This window comes from Microtus oregoni, unplaced genomic scaffold, assembly GCF_018167655.1.
Source record: "Microtus oregoni isolate MIOR12 unplaced genomic scaffold, Mior012 000048F_ref0000485, whole genome shotgun sequence".
Classification (NCBI taxonomy): domain Eukaryota; kingdom Metazoa; phylum Chordata; class Mammalia; order Rodentia; family Cricetidae; genus Microtus; species Microtus oregoni.
The window spans coordinates 4,018,417-4,035,792 of record NW_024543222.1 but is presented as its reverse complement, the minus strand read 5'-3'; the positions used below and the strand labels follow the sequence as shown (position 1 = coordinate 4,035,792).

At 52.5% G+C, this 17,376-nt stretch overlaps 1 protein-coding gene across 1 annotated transcript; it reads right to left on the bottom strand.

Moving 5' to 3' along the window:
* Positions 1-7,450: 7,450 nt before the first annotated feature.
* Positions 7,451-14,021, bottom strand: Trim47 (tripartite motif containing 47). The gene is made up of 6 exons (XM_041635532.1): positions 13,286-14,021; positions 12,043-12,138; positions 11,562-11,792; positions 11,198-11,396; positions 10,689-10,760; positions 7,451-10,460 (listed from the first exon to the last, which is right to left on the bottom strand). The coding sequence occupies exons 1-6, from the start codon at positions 13,967-13,969 to the stop codon at positions 9,820-9,822; spliced, it is 1,923 nt and encodes a 640-aa protein (XP_041491466.1). The 5' UTR covers positions 13,970-14,021; the 3' UTR covers positions 7,451-9,819.
* Between the last annotated feature and the right edge of the window lie 3,355 nt (positions 14,022-17,376).

The following is a 17,376-nucleotide window of genomic DNA, read 5'->3' as shown; positions in this document are numbered from 1 at the left end:
TTAAACACAATTCCTCGCGTGAGAGTACCGGGCTAAGATCAACGTGGAGGCTTACACGCCAAGGACTGTGGATTGCCAAACCGGGTCAGCAAACTACTCACCAGAGAAAGACATGGTCAGAATCCCGGCTGCACCCTCCAGAGGGAAGCAAAGCTGAACAGCCTCCCATCCTGTGAGAATACATTAAAGTCGCTTGGCTTGGGCACTTTGTAAACATTGCAGCTAGGATGGAAGGCGATTCTGGCAGTTGGGAGCGGAGGAGGATCACAGAGTCAAACCGCAAGCCTAGCAGTTTACAGCCCTGCCCTGGGCAAAGGTTTCCCCAGCGTAACAGCTCCGCAAAGAATCAGGAGGGCCGCCACCTCTGCTGCCCTCCGCCCTGGTGAAGAAGGCAGAAGCAAACTGAACAGTCCCAGGGTTTATATAGGGCTTCTTAGGGACAGCATTGTCCCCGGGTGAAGAATTTCAGGGTGGGAATTGGTCTGATTTCAATCCTTACCTTAGACAAGCTCAGAGATTGGTTGGTTTTCCTGCTCAGGGATTGGTTGGTTTTCCTGCTCAGGGATTGGTTGTTTTTTAAACTGAGTTGGGCAGGGGCAGAGTGTGTTTCTTTGACTCTAGTTTTAGGGCCAAAGTGTTTCTTTTACTGGCCCTTTTTAACCTTTTGGCTCTGGTTTCAGGGCCAGGGTGTGTTTCTTTGGCTGGCCCTTTTACCCTGCACACTTTGCAACAATGGCCCTCCTGTAACACTGTGGGTTTGGGAGCTGAGAGACTGCCATCTGGTGTCATTCTGAACCCTTGCTTGGTCCAGGGTGTAGCTGGAGTTCTCTTTGGGCCACTGGCTCACAGATAATGACACGGAGACTTATTATTAATTATGAAAGCTTGGCCTTGGTGGCTGGAGAGATGGCTCAGTGGTTAAGAGCACTGACTGCTCTTTCATAGGACCCGGGGTTCAATTCCCAGCATCCACATGGCAGCTCACAACTGTCTGAAGATCCAGTTGCAGGGGATCTGACACCTTCACACCAATGCATATAAAATAAAGTTAAATAGACCATAAAAATATTAAAAAGAAAGAAAGAAAGAAAGAAAAGAAAGAAAGAAAAGAAAGCTTGGCCTTAGCTTAGGCTTGTCCCACTAGCTCTCCTACCCTAACCTACTTCTATTAATTTACATTTTACCATGTGGCTTTTTATCTTTCTTTCATTTTGTATGTCTGACTCCCTCTGAGTCTTGGCATCTCTCTGGCATAATCCTCTCTCCCCAGAAACCCCCCATCCTCCCTGCCTAGCTATTGGCCAGTCAGCTCTTTATTACACCAATCACAGCAGTGCATCATCACACAGTGCACAGATATCCCGCAATACAGGGGAATGTGGGAGCGGCCCCAGTGCAGAGCACTTGGGCTCCTGCACAGGGTGCCCTAGAAACCATCTGGGTAGACAGATTATCAGAAGGGCTGCCAGTTCCCAGGTGCCCTGTAAACCCCAGATTATTCCGTAGAGGGAGAAGACACGGCCCCCAAAAGAACATGCCTGAGGTTAAAAGTCTTCCCTTTTTGACAAAAGGTGGCTTCTCCATTTCTTCTCCTGTTGCTAAGCAATTTAAACGAGGAAGGGTTTGTTCTGGTCAAGGGCTGGAGAGGTGGCTCAGTGGTTAAGAACATCTATTGTTCTTGCAGTGGACCCGAGTTCAATTCCCAGAGTCCCATCAGGCAGTTCACAACTGTCTGTAACTCCAGCCCACTCCGTGCTCCTTCTACATATACACACTCAAGCACAGAGTGCTGGGATTAAAGGCTTGCACCACCACCGCCCGGCTTGTCAATTATCTTTCAAATAAACTAACAAAAGGAACACAGTTCTTGGTAAAGCCTCCACCTTCTGCCCTGTGCTGTTGGCTGAGCTGAGGTGGAGAGGCAGTTGCCATGTGAGATGCCAATGTGGACCTGAGCTATTTCAGGGTGAGGCCTTTTTTGGCCACATGCATTTGAGGAACACCAGGTCCCTGCTTTTTCGTCAGAAGGCAGGGCTGGCCCGTGTTGCAGGCTCTTTCTGGTTGCTATGGAGAGGAGCCCCACCCTTGGGCTCCCAGCCTGGACCTCTGTCCAGTTCCAAGTCCCCAGACACAGCTTCAGAGTTTGTTCTGAGCGATTCCTGATGGAGCAGTGTTTATGCAAACTTCTGCTATCCGTTACCATGTCAAGCCCCAGAAACCCAGAGAGGCGAGTTACCGCTAAAGATGGCTCCAAACCAATACTGAAAAGTCAGAGCAAAGGGGGAGATTGCCACAAATTCAAGGGTAGCCTGGGCTACAAAGTGAGATAGTGAGACTCTGTGTGTGTATGTGTGTGTGAGAGAGAGAGATAGGAAATGAATGAAGTAGAATCTTTTGAAATGTATTTCTATCTATTTGTGTGAATATACATAGATATCCATTCCTGTGTGTGTGTGTGTGTGTGTGTGTGTGTGTGTGCACAGGAGTGTGTACTGGTACACACATGTGTTAGTGTGTCAAGGCCAGAGGCTGATAACAGGTATGTTCTGAGACAGGGTCTCTCTGAGCCCGGAGCTCACTGATTTAGCTAGACAGATTGTTAACCACAAGCCCCAGCCGTGAGAGTCCAGGCACTCCCCAGTGCTGGCTTTTCACATGGGTGCTAGGATCCAGGCTCAGATTCTAAAGTTAGTGTGGCAAATCCTTTCTCCGGCTCCTGAACTGAGACATTTTAGTTCCACAGCTTTTGATACTGAGATCAGCATCATGTCCCACGCCAAGCATGCGCTTTGTCACTGAGCTATGTCCCTAGTTCTGCTTTCTGATTCCAGAACTCAGGGTGTTCTTCAGTACTGGGGGGAAGGGAAGGAAGTCGAGACAGGAGGAAGGAAGGAAGGAGAGAAAGAAGAAAAGAAAGAGCTGTGGCTGTAGCCCACTTTGTGTGGCGTTTGGATGAGATGTCGCCCGTGTGGGTCGCTGATAAAGTCCTGAGCCATTGTGTTCTGTTGACACGGGCTCTGCCATGTCAAGGATCTTGATGCCTCGGATCTGTGGAGACTGGGCATGCTCATGGACTAGACAGAGCCTTCCTCTCATTGGTGTGTGCTGTCATCCACAGCTTCCTCCCGGGGTGACCCCAGCCCGAGACCACACACCTACAGAAACCTCCTCCGGTGAACAGCTAGGCCTGCCTGCTTGTTCAGCTGAATCCCATCGACCTGCTGCCTCCATTCAGAGGTATAAAATAAACACTTGGAGCTTTTCATATGCTATTTTTGGTAGTATATCTCCATCAGCGCTCACGGCCCACCTGGCCTCAGCTCTCCTGTGGGTGAGTCTGTCTGTCCTTTCTTCATTTTCTTATGGCCCCAGAACCAAGGCACAAAGGACTCAGTGTCCTAGAGTATTCACATGCTTGGTCTGCGGTTGGCGGTGCCATTTGGGCAGTTTAGGAGGGGTGGCCTCGCTGGAAATATGTGACTAAAGGTGGCATTTGAGCACTCAAAGGCTCACACTCTCCAGTTTGCTCTCTGCTTGGTGCTCAGGATGTGAGCTCTCAGCCGTCCCTGCCGCCATGCTTCCCACAGCGATGGCAATGGGCTCATCCCACTGGAACTTTCTAATAAAGCTCCCTTAGTCAAGCTGTTTTATCATGGCAATAGAAAACTAAGATACAGCTGGGTGGTGGTGGTGCACTTCTTTAATCCCAGTACTCGGGAGACAGAGACAGGTGGATCTCTGTGAGTTCAAGGCTAGCCTGGTCTACAGAGAGAGTTCCAGGACAGCTCCAAAGCTACAGAGAGAGAAACGCTGTCTCAAAAAAAAAAAAAAAAAAAAAAAAAAAAAAAAAAAAAAGAAAAGAAAACGAAGTCACTTGATAGGAGTTTGTTGAGCATGCATGAGCCCCCGATGAAGGGACACTAGCCTTGCCCTTTTCCCCAATTCCCGCTGCCTTGCTACAAAACGGGTTACATTTCTAAAGCTAGCCCCCAATGTCTATTCCCTTTATTAGAACACTGCTTCCTCCTGAGGCTGACTACCAAGGTTCAGTCACCAAAGAACTGAAGTCCAGCAATCAAAAGCCCCCTTTGGCTCACCTAACTAACACGCCCAATCGAGATATACTTCCCCATCCTAGAACTGAAGTCCAGCAATCAAAAGCCCCCTTTGGCTCACCTAATTAACACGCCCAATCAAGATATACCTCCCCATCCTAACCCACTCTAACTCAGACCTCCCCTTTTCCTCACCTTACAAATTATAGCTGTAGCCAGGCGGTGGGGGCACACACCTTTATTTTTTTTTTTTTATTTTTTTTTTTTAAATGTTTATTTATTTATTATGTATACAAAAGTCTGTCTATATGGATGCCTGCAGGCCAGAAGAGGGTCTCATTACAGATGGTTGTGAGCCATCATGTGGTTGCTGGGAATTGAACTCAGGACCTTTGGAAGAACAGGCAATGCTCTTAACCCCTGAGCCATCTCTCCAGCCGGGCACACACCTTTAATCTCAGCACTGGGGAGGCAGAGGCAGGGGAATCTCTGAATTTGAGGTCAGCCTGGTCTAGAGAGTGAGTTCCAGAGAAACCCTGTCTAGAAAAACCTCAAAGCAGAAGGGTGGTGGGTGGAGGGAAGGGATGGGGGGATTAAGGAAAATACGTAAACTATTAAAGATTGTTTCCTGCCCATGTCAATACATATAACGCTCGGCCGGGTGATGGTGGCGCACGCCTTTAATCCCAGCACTCAGGAGGCAGAGGCAGGCAGATCTCTGTGAGTTCAAGACCAGCCTGGTCTACAGAGCTAGTTCCAGGACAGGCTCTAAAGCCACAGAGAAACCCTATCTCGAAAAACAAAACAAAACAAAAAAAATACATATAACGCTGAGTCTCTGATGTCATTGGCTCTGCCTAGCTGTTTCTAGCGTGCTAGGGAAGGGATGAGGTTCAGCATTCCAAGTCTACAGTCTCTCTCTCCTCTCTCTCTTTCTCCTCTTTCTCTCTCTCTCCCTCCTCTTCTCTCTCTCCTCTCTCTCTCTCTCTCCTTTCTCTCCCCCTCTCTCTCCTCTCTCTCTCCTCTCCTCTCTCTTCTACCTCTCTCCCCCTCTCTCTTTCTCCTCTCTCCCTTCTCTTTCTCCTCTCCTCTCTCTCCTACCTCTCTCCCCCTCTCTCTCCTCTCTCTCTCTCTCTCTCTCTCTCTCCTCTTTATTTATTTTCATTTTATGTGTATGCATGTAGGTCTGTGTATCACATGTGCTCAGTGCCGGAGGAGGCCAGAAGGAGCATCAGATCCCTAGAACTGGAGTTGCTTATGGCTGTGAGCCACAGTGTAGGTCCTGGGAACTGAACAGGTGCCCTCTGGAAAAACAGCAAGTGCTCTTGACTGCAGAGCCATCTCTCCAATCTTCTCTTTGGGTTTGTTTGTTAGTTAGTGCCAGGGATGCAATCTCTGACTTCCTGCACGCTAAGTAAGCATTCTGTCTCTGAGCCACTTCCTGGGCTCTGTCTGCGGGTCTCAGGCATCCACCAAAAGATGGGATTGTACAAAAAGGCAATGGCCTTAACTTCCAGAGTCTTCTTATTGTTGCAACTGAATTGGAAAATATGGGCTGGCTGGAGGGCTGGACGGGACAGTGACTGGCTAAGAGTTATTTTCCTTCCTGGGCCCCCAATGCAAACCTCAGCCGCACCCAGCTCTACCCAGCTTCCCGCCAGGCCCTACAGCTTAGCCACAGGCTCTGCGCAGACTCCCAGGCTCCCTCTGGGAGGAGGGGAAACAAGCTGCGCTGGAAAAGGGCAGGAGGAGGGCGGTGGGCCTCTTCCCTCCTGGAGCGCCAGAACCTGGCCGTGCTCGGCTGCCAAGAGCAAGGGAGGCACAAGCCCATTCTCGGCCGCTTGTTTGCGCTCTGGAGCTCATTTTCCCACAGAAACAAAGCTTCCGCGGAGGTTGGCTCCTTGCCTGGCTCCGGGGAACTGTATTGAGTTCACAGCTACAGCCTCAAACCTTCACCCCTCCACATTGTCTGCTTCTAGCTGGGGCTCTAACGGGAGCCTCTGAGACCACAGACCCATCGGCACCTCTGCCGAGGTCCTGGGGCTGTGGGAACTGGAGCCCACAGAGAACATATTTTGTTTAAACTTTTTTTTTCTTTTTCCCTTTTGGGGGGTGCTAGGGATCTACTCAGGGCTTCTTGTTGCTAAGGCATGTGAGAGTCATCCCCAGCGCTATTCGCCTAAATCATGGGGTGGAGAGTGTCCTGAGCAGGGCTTTCTCCTTCATAAAAGGTGACAGGCCAGATCCATAAACCTCTAGTTTTTTTTCTCTTTTTAACGGTGGTATATGCCTACAGTCCCAGAACTTAGGAGTCAGAGGCAGGAGGGCTTCCAGGACTGGAGGCCAGCTGGGGCTACATAGCTCATTCCAAAGATCATGTGGGCTGCAGAATGAGACCTTGTCATTAAAAAATAAAAAGTTTTTAAAGAAACCTTTTGTTTTTGTTTAAGTCAAGGTCTCATGCAGGTGCTGGTGGTGCACATCTTTAATCCCAGCACTTGGGAGGCAGAAGCAGGGGATCCCTGTGAGTTCGAGGCCAGCCTGATCTGCAGAGTGCGTTCCAGGACAGCAAGGACTAAACAGAGAAACCTTGTCTTGAAAAACCTAAAAGAAAAAAAAAGAGGTCTTTCTCTATAGCCCAGGTTGGCATAAGCATCTAATATCCAGCATCTCAAGTACTGGAGTCCAGGTGTGAGCTACTACTACTCTGGGCTTCAAGCAGTTTTGACTATAACAGATTAAATCATTGGCAAGACTGGCAAAAGGATAGACCCCCCTCGCACTGCCCGTGTGGCAGTGGTGGCCACATCGTGTTGCTGTATTTCTTCCTACTTGTTCCTGGAGAGACGCCGGAAACACGCACACACACAGGGCTAGATACACCTAGATATACCCACCCCCACACAAGGATTCAACCAGGCAGACATAAATACACCCAGATACACACAACATACATGCATGCCTGCATACACACATGCAGACACTAACTCACCCTAGCATTCACTTAAGGTCTCGGAGGAAGTGCAGAGCTGTGTGTGACATTCCAGACTGGAAGGGGGTGTGTGAGTGGTCTGAACCCTAGGCCTTCTCAGCGGCCCATGCAGCCAGTTGTGGGCAAGCCAGCACCCCCTCTCCTCCATTTTGAGCTATAAAAGCTGTATCATGGGGACTTGGGATGATGAAGCTTCTCTCTTTCCCTTTTTTTAAAATATTTATTTATTATGTATACAATATTCAATCTGTGTGTGTTTGCAGACCAGAAGAGGACAGCAGACCTCGTTACAGATGGTTGTGAGCCACCATGTGGTTGCTGGGAATTGAACTCATGACCTTTGGAAGAGCAGGCAAAGCTCTTAACCACTGAGCCATCTCTCCAGCCCCCCTCTCTTTCCCTTTTTTATATTAATTTATTTAATTTGCGTGTGTACACATGAGCATGGCTGCACGCATGCCAACCACAGTCCAGGTGTGGGAATCAGAGAGAGCAGCTTGCAGGTTTGCAGGAGTTGGTCCCTCTTCTACCATGCGGGTTCTGGACATCAGACTCAGGTCATCGGGTTTGACAGCGTTTACCAACTGAGCCATCCCGTCACTTAAGCTTCCGTGACAGTCTCTGGAAACTGAAAGTCATTCTACAAGCAAGATACTTATGAGTGGCTGAAACCACAGCCATGATGGTGGAGCCTGATCCCAGCAGGGAAGTTTCAGCCTGTGAGGCCCTTGCCTGCCGTACTTACATTCCAGGCACGCCAGGGCTTTCTGCGCTCCCTCAGGCGAGCAGAGGGCTGCCGCAGCAGGAATATGTGGTGTGCAACATGCCCCGCTGGGGGAGGAGAGAAGACAGCGCAGGTGCCCTGGGATGCCAGGGCTCTGAGGAAGATGGAGGCTGTTCGCAGGTAAAAAGAGAAGACTTCTGACAGTCCCCCGCAGTTAGATGTACTGGGCTCTGTGGGACCTGTGGTTGCCATGGGAACAGGCCTAGGAACACAAAGCAGCAGGAGCAGGGAGGCCCCACCCGGAAAAAAAACATCCTGGTTGCTGGGGCCAGGCAGCTTCTGTGGGAGGGGTTATTTTTAGCAGTTTAGGCTGCTGGGGCTGGACTTGTAGGGCCTTGCTGTCTGGCTGCAGAAAGCACCCATTGTCCTGTCTGACCTTGTATAGCTGCTGGGAGGCCTCTCTGTCTGCCCCTTGGTCTCTGGGGTGCACCAGGGTTACAAAGAACCTGGAGAGGGAGCTGGCCTGGAAGCACAGATGCTCTCTATAGCCCCAGGTTATCCAACACAGGGCAGAGTTTCTGGGCTGGTGGAGGGCGCTGGGCCTCTCTGGCCACCAGCCAGAGAGACACAAGGGCCGGAGGATGTCCCCAGAGCACTGGAGCAGGGCTATAATGGTGCGGAGAGGCAGGGCTCCAGAGGACATAGACTCCCTTATTGTAGATGTCCCCCGATTCCAGTCATACCCTGGGTGGTCTCAGACAAGTCCCTGCAGGGGCCAAGGTGTGTGCGTGCGTGCACATGTGCCTGTGTATGAGAATGAAGATCCTTCCAGGTGTGTTTGTGTGTGTGTCTGTATATATAAGTGTGTGTATGTATGTGTATATGGGGTGTATGTGTGTGTGTGTATATGTATGTGGTGTGTGTGTGCGCGCGCGTAAAAAGCCCAGGTAGTCTGTCTTTCCATTTCTCTTGCCCACACCCAGGCATCCGGCTCAGCTCTTGGCTTTGGGTGTGTGACCTCTGCGTTTAATTCTGGATACAACACACACAAAGTAGGCCCGGAGTTGGCTAGTGGCATCAAGGATAAAAATACTACAGAGGGTACCCTCCCCCATCCAAAGCTGATGTGAGCAACAGGGCTGACTGTGGAGCTGGACTCTGGGAAAAGCCACCTCTGACTGTCCCTGTCAAGAGCCAGGGTACAGCTGAAGGACAGCCTGTATCAGCCCCCTCCTCCTGGGCCAAGGGGAGTCTACCCTCTCTCACCTGCTCATTCTGTTCGGTTGTTGCTTTGGTGTGTGTGCCTGTTTGCACGGAAGGTTCCAGATGTCGTGTCTCTGCTGATGTCCTCCTTGCTTTCTTACCTGAAGCTCACCTCTTAGGCTAGGCTAGCGGCCAGCAAAGCGCCAGGAACCTACCCGTCTCGACCTCTCCAGTGTGGCCATGCCAAGTGTGATTCTTTTCTGGGGCTTGAACTCAGGACCCCTCAACGCTTATGTGGTGAGCACATCACCTGCTATTTCGGCTTACACATTTGTTTTTATTTATTTACTGTGCATGCATGTGCTTCTGCCCGTGTTTGTGCTCCATGCACCAGGACATGCGGCAGTGAGAGGTCAGGGGACAATTCGGACGTGTCAGTTTTGTCTTCTACCATGTGTGTTCCAGAATTCAGGTCAGAAGGCTTGGTGGCAAGCCTCTTACAGGCAGAGCCACCTTGCCTGCCCCTAGTCCCACATCTTGAAGGCTGAGAAGTCAGTCATAGGAACCTCTGGTGGCTGAGGCATGAAAAGGGGAGTCGTGCATGCCACACACATTTATTGAGCACCTACTGTGTGCCAGGTAGTTCTCGAGACCTGGAAAAGAAGGGCTGGGGCAGTCTGGAGTTGTCCCAGCTGAAGTTCTCCTCCCCAAACAAGTCCTGCAAGGGGCCAGGGACCCCTGCCTTGAAAAGTGGAAGGTCTAGTTCTACAAAGCAGAGACCTCTGGAAGTGGGGATCTCTGAGGCTGGCGCCGCCTTCTTCACTGCAGGATGAGACAGGCCCACCTCACCTCCTCTTCAGTACGGATATGCATGATTTCTTGAGGGGCCCAATCTGCAGGTGGGCGTCCACACTCTCCAGGAAGAAGGCGGGCTTGAGCCTGTGGTTGAAGAGCCCTGAAAAGTGGCTGTCCAGGCGACTCTGGAAAGGGTCAGTGGGGGAGGCCAGGGCACCACTGCGGCGTGGCTTAGAGGCTTTAAGCCTCCGAAGAAGGCCCAGTTTTCCGTCCTGAACGGCGTAGAAGGCCAGGGCATGGTCCGCGTACTCCAGGCAGACCCCAACCGTAGGTGAAAAAGCGTGAGGTAGTGGGGCCTCCAGCCCGCAGAACCAGACCGAGAAGCCACGCCCATTCCACTGCAGACAGCAGGAGAGTGCATTTCGGCCAAGGCGGCCCCGGTCATAGGGCTCTTGCGGAGAGAAACCCTCAGCCATGACGCCCACACTGACCCATCCTTCGATGATCTCTACCTCCCAGTAGTAGGTGCCCCGGTCCAGGGCCCCCTCTCCTAGCACCTGCTCACAGTGTGTGAAGCGGGTGGGCGACTCCGGGTAGTTGATGGGACATAATACCCTCTTGACACCCTTCGTTCCGAACAGCTGCAGGAACTTGTCTGCCGTGTCGCTGTCCAGGTTCACGATGTAGGCGACTGGACCCCACGGATGGGAGAGAGACACAGGTCACAGTCAGGCTCCGATGGGACAGTTCCCTGCAGGGACCCACCTCCCCCAAACACAGCTTGTCCAGCACTAATGGGGACCACCCGCGGAGATGACCTTGCTCATCCCAGAGATTAAGGAGGGGCTTCCCGAGCTCTGTGTTCCCGAAGCCTAGCAGCTAACAGAGGCGCTTTGGTAGCAGAGAGCGGGCTACTTACACTTGAGGAAATAGTCCCTGGGAGCCTCACTCTCCACCAGGCTGGTGCTGTCAGGGTCCTGGGATTCCACATCTGCTGGACCGAAAGGAGCGGTGTGGAAGCCATCTCTCCTGATACCCGTGACTGGCTGAGCGGCTACCCTCGGTAGTGCCCCACCCTACCTGTGGCTGTAATTCCCTCCACCCTACCTCCCAAAGCCCCCTGCTACATGGTGTCAGACACACCCATATAGGACCGTGTTCTCACACACATGTGTTGCTTGGTGTGTGTCCCGTGTTCCCCCCCTCCCCCCCCCCACCTTGCCTCCTTGCATGCAAGGCCTCTCTGAAGTTCGTGGCGAGCAAGAAGAATCCCCTCTGCCCCCTGTGTGTGTGTGGGGTGACCAGTTCCTGGCGGGGTTATGGCCCCCTCCCCCAGGCTAGACACTTTCCCTCCTCCATTCCCGGATTCTGGGAGCCTACATGGTATATCTGGGGGAGGGGTGTGGGTCATCTCGGAGGGGCACCCACCTTCTGAGCCATGTTTCTGCAGCTCGTCCTCATCGCTGCCCAGCCCCCGCAGCTGCTCCCACTGGCTGGCACAGGCTGAGACCAGGATGTCTCTCAATGTTCTGACCACTTGGGAGGACTTGGTGAAGTTGAGTTCCCTGGGGGGCCCAGGGCCAGGGCCGCACCCCTCCTCCAGGGCCAGCCGTAGCGCCAGGAGTTCCTGTACCAGACAAACGCCCCCTAAGGCTCTGTCGGCCATAGCTTCTCCCAGCCGGGGAAGGTAGCAACTGTCCTGGAAGGCCAGGTACCCATCGCCTCTGCCTTCATTTCTCAACCCCCACCCCTGTCACCTGGATTCCCCCTGTGGCTCAGGAGCTACCCTCACCTGAAGAAAGCTGACTGAGTCAGCTTCTGGAACCTGACTGAGGTTGTGACGCGCCCGGCTCAGGCGGCTGCGCTGTTCCTCCTGTCTCCGCAGGTCACCCTGGGAGCGGCCCAACATCGTGGCCTCTCCCTCCTCGATGAACCCCAGCACCTCGGTCTGGAAACTCTGTAGGGTGGCTGTGGCCTCGGCAAACATCTGGCTCACCCTCTCCCGCTCTGCCAAGGCAGCACTCTGCAGGATTGGAGAGTGGAGGCAAAGACCCAACCTGGCTTCAGATTCCTTCCCTGACTGTGTGTTGCCCCCCAAGTCCTACTGAGAGGACCAGTCCAAGCTCTGGATTTGAGCCGTGTCTCTGGAAACGGGGTGTTCCTGCTTAGTAGGGATGAACAGTTCCCAATCAGGGTGCTACCAGCTAAAAGTTTATGTGCAATTTCAGGGGCCTGCTTCAGGGGTGCCCAGGAGGGTTAGCGTGGGGTCTGACCTTGATGAGGGCCACGGTTCGGCGGGTCTGAGCAATGCTGGCGCCCAGTTCATCCATGCGGTCATCCACAGCACTCAGGACTTTGGACTGCTCAGCCTGTGGATGGAGCTTTGTGAGCCTGGTGTCTAATGACAAAATATGCCCAGTTCACCCCTGGTTCAGGTTTGTGCCATTCCCAAATGCCTGGCAAGGAAGCAAGCTGTGTGCCTCTGACTACCTGTTGATCAGAGAAGCAGTATAGGGCTATCTAAGGTTCTCTATTTATTTGGAATTTCCACCCCGGTGGGGTAGAGGCAAAGACTGAGAGAGTAGGTTTGGGGTGTGACTGAACTAGAGGGGAGCACTGGGGATTAGTTTCAAAGGAGCCTGCACCCCCGATCCAGCTCTGAAAATTGGGGATTCCGGGCAAATCCCTTGGGTCTTATGAGTCACAGCTCCAGGCCGGAGAGACGGAAAATCCCAGAGCTAGAGGCGCTAAGACTGGGATGGAGGCCAAAGGAAACTGGGGGTGGGAGGTGGTGGGACACTGGGCACATGCTCCCAACGGCCCCAGAACACTCGGACAGAGAAGTTCTGTGTGACCAGCCCAACCTCCATCGTGCTCCTGGTGCCTGCCACACCCATCCACAGTGGCTGACTAAGTCCAGGACAAATCTGAATTGGGACCAGCAAGAAGAGCTCCATCAGCCATGGGGCCACGCCCGCAGGCAGCCGCTCCTGGTCCCCACCGGCTCCAAGGGCCTAACCCAGATACCTCTGGCTTTACACCCACACTGACCCAGCTTCTCTCTCTGTCTCTGTCTGTCTCTTTCTCTCTCTCTCACACACACCCTCCTTTTCGGCTCTTTATCACTCTTTAATCTACTCAGCCGTCCCTTCTGACTCCCCTTCCCTCCACACCAGCCCCAGAGAAAGACACTGTAGACCGGAAGGGGTTGCAAAGATCCTCAAGTTAGAGAAGGAAACTAAGGCAGCGCCTGTTGAGTCAGAGATGAAACCCACGTAAAGGTGGGAACCAAGGAGAAACTAAGGCAGCGCCTGTTGAGTCAGAGAGATGAAACCCACGTAAAGGTGGGAACTAACTCCGCAAAGATGTTTTCTTAATCTCCACGTACACATCCACAAAAATAATAAAATGAACAAAAGACACAGCCCGCGGAGAGCGGGGGGGGCACACTAAATGGCTCTCCTGCCCCGCCTGTCACCCATCTCCACGTGCCCGTTCAAGGCGCCCACGCCCCACCTCCTGAAGCGCGCGCTCCTGCTCCAGCGGCACCAGCTCGTGGCCGCGATGCTCCTGAGCGGCACAGGCCTCGCACAGGCACACTCTCTCCACGCGGCAGTAGTGCTCCAGCGGGCGCAGGTGGCGAGGGCACAGGCTCTCCTCCAGCCGGCGCAGCGGCGGCACCAGGCGGTGACCGCGCAGCGCGGGGCTGCGTTCGTGCGGGGCCAGATGCGCAGAGCAAAAGGAGGCGAGGCAGGAGAGGCAGGAGAACTCGGCGGGCAGGGCAGCGCCCTCGGGGCACGCGTCGCAGCGCACCGGCTCTTCGGCCGACCAGGGCTCGGGTGCACAGGGAGCCGATGGCTCCGGAGCCGTAGGGGGTGCGCTGGGCGCGGAGGGCTCGGGCGTCGCGCCCCGGGCGGGGCCTGAAGCCGGGGTGGACATGGGTCCTGGACCCGAGCCCTGGCGGAGCTGCAGCAGCTCAGACAACGTGTGGTTCTTGCGGAGCTGCAGGCCGTCGGGGAAAGGCTCCTGGCACAGAGGGCAGCGGGCCGGACCTCCGGAACCACTAGTACTGCCCGCACTCCGGTGTGGCCAGAGCGCAACCAGGCAGGCGAGGCAGAAGTTGTGGCCGCAGGGCAGTGTCACCGGCTCCCGGAGTGGTTCCAGGCAGATGGGGCAGCTGAAAGGCCCGCTGCCGTCCATGGCTCCGCAGCTGCCCGGGCACCGCCTGTGCTGTTCCCGCCTGGGAGGGACCTGGGACGGTTCGCGCCCGGCACCGCCCCCTAGGACCAAGGCCAAAGGTCCAGCCCCTTCCAACGCCTCCGCAGTTCTGCCCGCCCCCACGGGGCAGCAGATGCGGGGCCAACCAGCCTTCCAGGGACACACAACCCTCTTGAGCCCTCCACTCCGCGTGGGCGGAGCGTGAAAAGGAGAGGACAAGGACGGAGGATGTGAGCGGGTGCATGGGGAAGAGGCTGGGAGAGAATCTCATCCTCTGTCCCCCACCTTGGTGAGCCCCGTGCCTCGGGAGAGGTGCGCAGGCACAGTCATGTCGCCGGTACCTTTGCCCTTACACCCCTCCCGGGTGCAGTTAGCAAAGTTCCCGAGCTGCTGACATATAGAGAAAAATCACTGCTGGTGTGTGTGGTTTTGCCTCCTTAGCGACTCTATTTACCCCCGCTAGGGAACCTGGTCTTGTCTAGAGCTGAAATGGGAAGCTGACATCACTGGACAAATCCCTTGTCTGAGGAATTTACTTCCGTTCATGCAAACTCGCGGGTGCCTATAGTTCCTAAAAGGAGGCACTGGTTAAGACTTGCCCAACTATGCATTTAGAGTGGTGCCTCTAATTGTAAGGATTTGTGTTTGTTTTGAGATTTAGTCTCTATATGTAGCCCGTGTTGGCCTAGAACTCTTCATCCTCCTGCCGCAGCCTTCCAAGCGCTGGGATCACAGGCTTATGCCATACATTTGCCTTCTTGTGTTGTTTTTGAGACAGGATCTTTTTTTGCAGGGGGATCTTGTTTTTTCTAGACAGAGTTTCTTATCCTTAGCTGTCCTGGAACTAGCTCTGTCGACCAATCTGACACTGAACTCACATAGATCCACCTGCCTCTGCCTCCCGAGTGCTGGGATTAAAGCCATGTGCCACCACCACCTGGCTGACAGGGTCTTTCTTTTTGTTTGTTTGTTTATTTTTCTTTTTCTTTTCTTTTTTTTTTTTTTTTTTTGGTTTTTCGAGACAGGGTTTCTCTGTAGCTTTGGAGCCTGTCCTGGAACTCCCTTGGTAGACCAGGCTGGCCTCGAACTCACAGATATCCGCCTGTCTCTGCCTCCCAAGTGCTGGGATTAAAGGCGTGCGCCACCACCGCCCGCTGTTTGTTTATTTTTCTAGACAGGGTTTCTCTGTAGCTTTGGAGCCTATCCTGGAACTAGCTCTTGTAGACCAGGCTGGTCTCGAACTCACAGATCTGCCTGCCTCTGCCTCTTGTGTGTCACCACTGCCTGCCAGCAGGGTCTTTCTTACATAGCCTTAATCAGCCTAGAATTTTTTTTTTTTTTTTCGAGACAGGATTTCTCTGTGGCTTTGGAGCCTGTCCTAGAACTAGCTCTTGTAGACCAGGCTGGCCTCGAACTCACAGAGATCCGCCTGCCTCTGCCTCCCAAGTGCTGGGATTAAAGGCATGCGCCACCACCTCCTGGCTTAGCCTAGAATTTTTTTATATTGGCCCTGACCTTCTGATCCTCATGCCTCCACTTCTCCAGACTGCAGGTGTATGCCTACATGCCTGGGTAAACTGACACTGTAAATGATACTTCAATAATGTTGAGTTTTATAATACAAGAATTCAAGTTGTCAAAATAATAACGATAATAAAGTTATATATTTTATTTACATATTATATATAATTTTATTATCATTATTATTCTTAAAAAGAGTGGAGCCTAGTGCTGGGGAGACAGCTGCTCAGTTGGTAAAATGCTGAGCAAATGTGAGGACCCGAGTTAGAATCCAGGGCCCATATTAAAGGAAAAAAAGAAAATAAAAAAAAAAGATGGAATAATGTCGTTATAACCCTAAACAAAAAATAAACATCCATGCTTATCTTCAGCTGAGATCAGCAGTGCCCGTACTGATAGCAACTGGATAAGACAAGAAGTAGGGGGCTAGTAGATACCTTTCCCATTCAGAAGAACCCCAAATAATTTCAGCAGGCTCTCCAAAATGAGGTCCTACTCCTTAGCTGTGCTCTAAGCACAGTGGCTTCCTCTTCCTCTTCCCCCTGTCTGCTGTGGAATATTACTTTAACTGTGTAAAGATGTGTTACATTTGTTTGTGCTGCCTTTGCTTCATTATGTAAAGACACCTTGCCTGCCTCGGGCACCCAATTGGTCTAATGAAAAGCTGAACAGTCAGTAGCGAGGCAGGAGAAGGATAGACGTGGCTGGTGGGCAGAGAGAATAAGGAGGAGGAGGAGGAATCTGGGCTTGGGAGAGGAGAGAATGGGGGAGAAAGAGAGGAAGATGCCAGGGCCAGCCAGCCAGCTGCCCCCACCAGCCAACCAGACACAGGAGGACATACAGAAGGAAAGGAAAGCCAGAGGCAAAACATAGATGAAGTGAAGCAGGTTAAGTTATAGAGCTGGTGGGACAGGCATAGGCTAAGGCCAAGGATTCATAACTAATATTAAGTCTCTGTGTCTTTCTTTGGGAGCCATTTGGTGGCCCAAAAGAAAGCCTGCTGCAGCTACCTGGGTAGCACAATGGCTTCTAAAGGCAGGAAAGGAGCACTTTCAGTGGGTCACTCTAACACACCTTACCCACGCAATCCTGGTCAGTACCAGCTGCGGTCAGTGACACCACTGCATAGAGCCTGGTGTGATGATGGGATGGGATGGGACAGGATGGGATATGAGCTTCCTTGCCCAAGACACATGACCTCCCAAGGGCTGCCATTACATTTGTGCCCCACCTGGCTAAAGACGTTCACTCGGGGGCTGCAGAGGTGGCGTGTCAGGTAAGAGCACTTGCTAGTTTGGCTGAGGACTCGGGTTCAGTTCATAGCATCCGCCTCATTGGGCTCACAACCATCTGTAATTCCAGGTTCAGGGCATCCCACACCCTCTTCCAGTCTCCGAGGGCAGTCAGTGCACATGGCGCACACGACGACATGCAGGCAAACACTCAGACACATAAAATAAATATTCACGATTTTTTTTGTTTTGTTTTTTGAGACAGGGTTTCTCTGTGTAGCTTGGAAGCCTGTCCTAGAACTCGCTCTGTAGACCAGGCTGGCCTTGAAGTCACAGAGATCCGCCTACTTCCTGATCCGCCTCCTGAGTGCTGGGATTAAAGGGGTGTGCCACCACTGCCAGCTAACATATCTTTAAAATAATAAATAAATAAATAAATTCATCTTTATATAAAGATACAAGAAAACAGGTTAGAGTCCACCCTCCTCCAGCATGCTCTCATTCAAACCTGATTACAAATGATAAGACCCTGTTTCCAAATAATGTTCCAGCCACAGGCTTGAGGATTAGGACCTGGATATGTTATTAATGGAGGAGCCCATGACCCATAGTGGTGCACACGTCAGGGGCAGCGTG

What these genes read in the sequence shown, in the direction of transcription:
- Trim47 (XM_041635532.1), bottom strand. Translation starts at nt 13,969, where the DNA reads ATGGACGGCAGCGGGCCTTTCAGCTGCCCCATCTGCCTGGAACCACTC. An exon ending in GAACCGTGGCCCTCATCAAG is followed by an intron (nt 11,793 to 12,042) that starts GTCAGACCCCAC and finishes CCAATCCTGCAG; the next exon opens with AGTGCTGCCTTGGCAGAGCG. An exon ending in ACTCAGTCAGCTTTCTTCAG is followed by an intron (nt 11,397 to 11,561) that starts GTGAGGGTAGCT and finishes TGTCTGGTACAG; the next exon opens with GAACTCCTGGCGCTACGGCT.